This window comes from Morone saxatilis, unplaced genomic scaffold (assembly GCF_004916995.1).
Source record: "Morone saxatilis isolate NCDOM2014 unplaced genomic scaffold, NCSU_SB_2.0 Contig23, whole genome shotgun sequence".
NCBI lineage: Eukaryota > Metazoa > Chordata > Actinopteri > Moronidae > Morone > Morone saxatilis.
This window is the reverse complement of record NW_023339796.1, coordinates 727,687-734,491: the sequence shown is the minus strand read 5'-3', so window position 1 is coordinate 734,491 and position 6,805 is coordinate 727,687. Positions and strand designations below refer to the sequence as shown.

Here is a 6,805-nt window from a genome sequence, read left to right as displayed (position 1 = left end):
GTGAAAAGTCTTCAAAGACAAAAAACAAATCCAGTTGCGTTCGGTTCAATTTCCTTGAGACGTTTTAGTTTTACAGCATATAATAATACTTTACGCAACAGTGTTGTTATCCCTTTCAATTCAGTTTAATTTATATTTGTATAGTGCCAAATAATAACAGAGGTTATCTCAGGGCACCTTTCACAAAGAGTGGGTCTAGGCTGCATATTTCCTGTTTCAGCATGGCCCTCATGCACAAACCCAATGGAGGCTGTTACAGGAGATTCAGATTCATGTGTTTCTACCACCTCGTTTCATTGATTGTTTGAGTAGGTTGAGACTGTTAACCGGTTAAAACTGATTGTAGTATATTTAAAAAAAGAAATGTTAGATTCAAACTTTACCCACTTCTTTCTTGAGACTTTGGGCCCCTGGGACTGTTCTGTAATCCATCTGTAGATCATAAGACTGCTTCTTCTGTCAACTTTGCCTAGTTTTTAATATCATGAAAAAAATCCTTATTGGTGAAATAATGTTTTATGCTTATTTATGCTCATTTCAGAATAATGTCCAGTTTGTGGGAATGTAAAAGTTTGCAATAAACACGCTTCTATGTGTTGTCTTTGAATAAGGTCAGAAGAAATGATATAAAAAGGAAAAATATTGGTTGACTTTGACTTTTATTATTACAGCAAGGTAGTCTGTGTGAGGGAGTCAATGTTAACAGAAACTATGAATAAAAAACAACAGTCATTCAGTCTGTTTTTACAGTCTTTATTATAATAACTTCACACAGGAAATAGCAAACAATCAGATTGTTAAATGTAACTGTGATATTTACATCAGCAGGACAGAAAGAGTTGAAATTCATTCATCAAACGGAACAAAAAAAACTTCTCCAACATAGTAAAGATTTCGTGTATTATGTTGTGTTAACAGGATACCTTCATGTCTATCAGCAGTATGATAATAACAGATTAACAGGAGATAGGATATTTATACATGCGACTATACATGATGCAGATGTATGAGATGCAGATGAAGGAAGAAATGAAGCGTCTGTTTCATCGAACAGATCAGAGAGTCGTCCTGTGAATCCGTCTTCTTGGAGTTGTTTTCTGGTGAATGTCAGCAGTTTCTATAAGATAAAACATGATAATTAGAACAATATTAAATTAATGTGACCCAAAACAGCTTTAGTATACATGATAATTCCAGAGACACAGACTTGGACGCAAAACACTTGATCTGTAAAACTCCTGTCAATAGAGCATGAACTCCAGTCTGTAGGTTTCTAAAATAAGATGAAAACCGTGAAATCACTGATAATGTGAATGAGTGAGTGTTTCTGTCTGTTTTATGTATGATGATGTACGGAGTCAAAGCAGAGCCAAAAATGTAAAATAACTTTGGTACCCTTTTGCATATTATTTTGTTTGTATCTTTTGTCTGTACATTCTTAGGCTTCAGGATTCAAATGAATATTTATAATGAACATGTGTTTCCATACAGAGACAACAACATCCAAAGGGAACCAAGTCCAATGTAACCTTTTAAGCCACTGATTGGGAACTTTTAATAAACTCAATGTTGCATCCATTAGTGAGTTCTAAAGAACTATGACAAACACAAAACGTCAAAGTAGAACCATAACACATCTCCAATGGACTTTACAACAAAAAGTTCCAGGTAGTAACTTTGATGTTCACCTTGGTTTTTTCCTCCACATCAGTGGTTTAGATGATCGGGATAAACTGGACTTGTTTTATGTCTCGTGGACGAAAATTCAGTCTTCGTGTGTCCTTCCTCTGTACTGTAAATCATGTCCATAATGGCAACCCTATTTGTTTGTATACTTGCAGGTATGTTTTGTACGAAATCTTTTTTTGGGCTTTTTTCAATATTCATATCTGGAAAATGAAGCATCATGAACGTTTTTATGATTCAGTTAAAGCTTTTGGTTAGGAAGGATGGTAGCTTGAAAGAGACAGGAAAAATGTCTTTATTCAAATATTTAATCAAACCCACTATCTAATCCCGGCAAAAATTACGTTTCCATCACAAGATATTTTGGAAAGGAAATCAGTAAGATTTTGTAGTCAACACAGGATGACTCTGTAGTGTACAGAAGCTGTGAGGTCGGAGAGATGGTTGGAGGTGTAAGTGTTTGTTTTCAACATCAGAATCACAATTTTGTCCCATTTTAACTAGTCACACTGATATTTTTATCCAATCATCTTTCCCTAAACTAAATCAACCACTGAACAGTAAGAACCTGACCAGTCGGAGGTTTGAGCAACCATCCAAAAGCAACACTTTGATGAGTAGATCATCATAACTGATGGAAATGATGGACAAAGCAAAACTAAATATTCTACTTTGCTTTTTTATTGCTGTGAAGCTACTGTCAGTGAAGTTTTTAAATGTGAAAGACTTGGGATAGGTTTCACATTAAAAGCCTAAAAAGAAAGGGCAGGATTATGGGATCAATTTATTAATTAATCATGCAGTCAATAAAACCTCAGAGAGTAAAAGAGTAAATTTCAGAGTCTAAGGTGACATTTTCAAACGTTGATTAAACGATTAATCAATCAATGGATCAACTGGTTCTGTTAACTGATTGATGCAGCTCTTTTTTCCACTTGTTTCATATCTATTTAAACTACCCCTTTATATACAATAAAAAATTATATTTAAAATGAAAAAGAAAAACATATATATTTAAAATGTATTTGGTTTGGCAGAAAGTCATAGTGAAGGTCAAACATGCCTGAAAATGTGTGCGAATACATTTTTCTGAATGTCTTGTTTTTTGTGACAGGTCTCGTGGTGAAACCGAAGACACATTTTTAGATTGCGTTCAATAAAGTTTTCATATAAGAAGTGAACAACAAAGATGATATAAAGTGATGATATAGAAATATATAGAAACTGCTGTTAGTAATGGAAATATTTTCAGATCATCATCATTATCAAGCTTTCTTTCTTATAGTACTTGCAGTTTGAGTAAAATATTGACCACTGATTATTTCTTTTGGGTGAGTTAAATATGTCATATTGATGAACCTGAATTTATCAATGTAAACGTGGAGGAGGTGTTGAGTTTGTATCAACAGCAAGTAAAACAGGAGCTGATCAGACAACAGAGAACAATACAATCCTGTCTGTTAAACAAGGTTGTCTGAGAAATGATGGTATTTGTGAGAGTCATGTAGTTTGGTACTCACACTGACTGATCCACAGTCGAAAAGTCATCAGGACGTTGAAAACGATGGTCTTGAGAAAGAGCAGTCTGAGGCCGATGATCGTAAGAGCCATGAGGTTCACCATTGGATCTGAAGACAACATCATCACAAAGATTAAACTAAAACACTAACAGAGCGGTTGAAACCAAAAACCAACTGTTAGTCAGATTTAATACAAACCTGGTTCAATCGTATCTTCACACTTCTCCTCAGTTTTTTCCACTGAAAGGTAGTTAAAAGATAGAAGTTTGTTAGTTTTGACAGTGATAATTAATAAGCAGCCAAACACGTTCCTTTACTGCTGAATTTATCTATGATGATATCATTTACGATTTGAATATCCTTTTTAAATTTTTAAGTAATTTTACTATTTATTTCTCACTTACCTAGTTCACATTTGCCTTCTTTGCCTGATAACAAAGCCACCTGGTTGTACAGCTTGTCTCCTGATATCAGGATAGCATTCGTCGTATTAAAGAGATTGTCTCCACGGGATATTGCTGCATTGTATTGGCTGAAACCAGTGGCCAGGCAAGCGGCGTTGCTGTCGTTTCCCACTTTGTAGTAGGACGGCTCATACTTTTCCTCTGAAAAACACAAAAGGACAACTCATAAACATAAAGGAATAATGTTCAAACATCGCCAACATAACCATGTATCTAGGTCCGATGAAGTTTTGGGGCTGCTCTGTTTGATTACTTAACAGATGAAGAAAACATTTCATCCCAAAATACATAAAAGAAAGCTCCAACGAACGAGACGTCACTCACAAACACACAGTGATTGAAACTCAGTCTGAAACATCCATTTCAACTAAAGGTTTCTTCAAAAATGAAGATTAATAATTACAAACCCAAAGCAGACTACTTCTAGAAAGTCCTTTTACTTGGTTTTATTATAGTTTTGAAAGATCAACTTGAAGTGCATATTATTATCTATTAGAACATTTTACTGTCTTAAGGCGTATTTTCACACATGACAGCACATTTCATTCAGTACTCATACAATCAAAAGTCCAAAGTTTGTGTTTTCCAAGTTTGTATGTTGTTTTTAAACACAATTTTTTTTTTCATTTTGTGCAAATACATGAGGTTCGATATTTTTCTTTGTTTGGGTGTAATACATTAATAAAAAATACTCTTACCTGTCTGTATTGTATTGTGTAGTATTTAGTATTTTTATATTAAAAAGCCAATGTGGGTACGAACATACTGTCCACATACCATATGTAATCTATTTGTGTCACATTGTATTTGATGTACAATAAACTTTTACCAGTTGTATAGTAGTAGTATATAGTTAACTAAATGTAAGTATTGATAAAAATAGAAGTATATCTGATTATTTACTTGAAGGAAAATATTTGGTTTTAACTTTTAACATTTGAGATACAACTTTAATAAATGGTGAGAGAAAAACATTTGATGCTCTTATAGAAACATTTAAAGCATTACAGATGCTAACACTAATACAAATGTCAACATTTATCTGCATATTTTATTGATAACTTACTGCTACTTACTTACTACTACCCTGATCCAAACAGGAATTTGTTGTTGTTGTAATTCACACAGTAGATTGTCTGAATACAAAAACGACTCAGCGTTATCTGAATGAAGCTACATGACTTATATTTCAGAAAAAGTAAAGTAGATAAAAAAATTTTAGTCCATGTCACAGTTAGCTTGACATTTTTACACAAAATGTCACTGTGGTATTAAATTATGTTAAAACACATATTTAAAATTTGATAACTCCTTTTTTTTCAACAGTAAGTTTGGTTCCAGCACCAAAATGAATTTGACTCCGAGTTGTGTCACACGTTGTTGTGTTGAACGATTCAGTTCTTAGTCTCTTAGTCTCTTAGAAAGACGTTTTCAGACTAAGCTTTAGTTTAAAAACAAGAAAAGTTGAAACTGTTATATTGTTTTTGATCGGATAAAACTGCAATAAGTGGAAAATATAAAATTTAGGACTTTTGTGCTGTAATCTAACAAAGGGATTTTGATTTGTGGCATCATGTTGTTATTATTAGTTTTCAGTAGAGGACTAATAAGCTCACTTACTTGTCAGAATAACAAGTTTAATTCCAGATCCAAATATAGTCCTAATGTTGTCATTCACACAAAGATTTGTCTGGCACCAAAAACACATCAACAGCATTGATGTGACTGCACAGATATTTAAAAAGATATTTTCAACAAACTGAATGGGATTTTTATTTATAGAAAATGTTTTGGATTTCTTTTTGATGTACAAAGTGAAATATTGTCATTTCTGTATGTATTGCTTTTCATTGGTGCAGGTGAAGTCCCTGTCCATTCCTCTTAATTATTAAAACGTTTCCAGGTTATGTTTAAGTTTATTGTGAGTTGTATATTCTAATACAAATAACTCCTATGTTTTAAATATACAGAAATTATGGAGAAAGATAATTATAAAAGTTATTAAAGTTTGTGTTTGTTGACTACTTTAGTAATACAAGAATGTTGTTATTAGATTGAAACAACACAGAGTTCTCTAATGCAGTGGGTCTCATTTCATTAATGTACCAGCAAAGTACCCTCTGATCAGTGGGTCTGGTCAATAAAACAATCCCTGTATAAAGAGGCATAATATAGCACAGCCTTGTAACTAAAATACTCTTAAATGCTACATCTAAACATTTAGAACCCATCACTAAGGTCATGCCAAACAATTGTTTTGTCATCATGCAATAACACTAAGATGGCATTGAATTTGCATTGAACTGCAAATTTCTGATCATTTGCACTTTTGCAAATCTGTTGCACAATTTAATTTCATGTAGACGTGAATACACTTACGTGACAATACTAACAGTCTGATTCCGGATCCAAATATGATTTTGAAGTTGTTGTTATTCACACAGGAACTCAACCAGTTACAAAAACCAGTTCAGTACTTTAATATAAAGTATCTATTAAACTGATTGTCTAATGATTTAATCGATTTGAATCTGGCCTGCATTCATCTGTTTGTTCGTTTTAACTAGTTTGTATTATTTTACAACTAAAGAATTTATTATTAGCTCAATAAATGTTGTGTGTTAGTACTATATAGTACAACCGTATATAGTGAAGAGAATATCACCGACCTGACTGGCATTTCAGTTAATTTGATGCCAAATTATATTTTATATCCACCGGATAGAGTTACCAACATACTTTATTTCACTTTATTTTTGGTTTCAAAGTTGCTGTGATAATGAGACATGATGGAAAACTCTACAATTATCTAAATACCTTAATGTGTGATGTGTAATGAAATTTGTTAACTCACTTTTTTCTACCCAAAGTTTTGTTCCAGCACCGAATATGAGTTTGCCGGCTGCAAGTTGTGTCACACATTGTTGTACCGTTGAACAGTTTCTGCTCATTTAGGTTCTTGATGGTTGTACATTTAATCTTCAACATGAAAATGATTTAAAATATAAAAACTATTAAAATGGTTTTAAATCTTTTAAGATGTTTTCGATGTTTTGTATTGTGAGACGAACATTTTTGTTTTAATCATTATTTGAAAAGAATCAAGTTTTTAGTCAAACTGAGTGAACAGTGACA

The 6,805-nt window shown here is 32.8% G+C and overlaps 1 protein-coding gene across 1 annotated transcript in view; it reads right to left on the bottom strand.

Annotated features, from left to right (window-relative positions):
• Window positions 1–737: 737 nt before the first annotated feature.
• The window catches only part of LOC118335225 (M1-specific T cell receptor alpha chain), a 40,042-nt gene continuing 33,974 nt past the window's right edge, over window positions 738–6,805 (bottom strand). The window contains exons 2-5 of the mRNA XM_035671460.1: window positions 3,611–3,811; window positions 3,405–3,446; window positions 3,207–3,314; window positions 738–1,117 (exon numbers count right to left, since the gene is read on the bottom strand). Of these exons, the coding sequence (XP_035527353.1) occupies window positions 1,116–1,117; window positions 3,207–3,314; window positions 3,405–3,446; window positions 3,611–3,811 (353 nt within the window). The 3' untranslated portion in view covers window positions 738–1,115. The remainder of the gene's footprint in view (window positions 1,118–3,206; window positions 3,315–3,404; window positions 3,447–3,610; window positions 3,812–6,805) is intronic.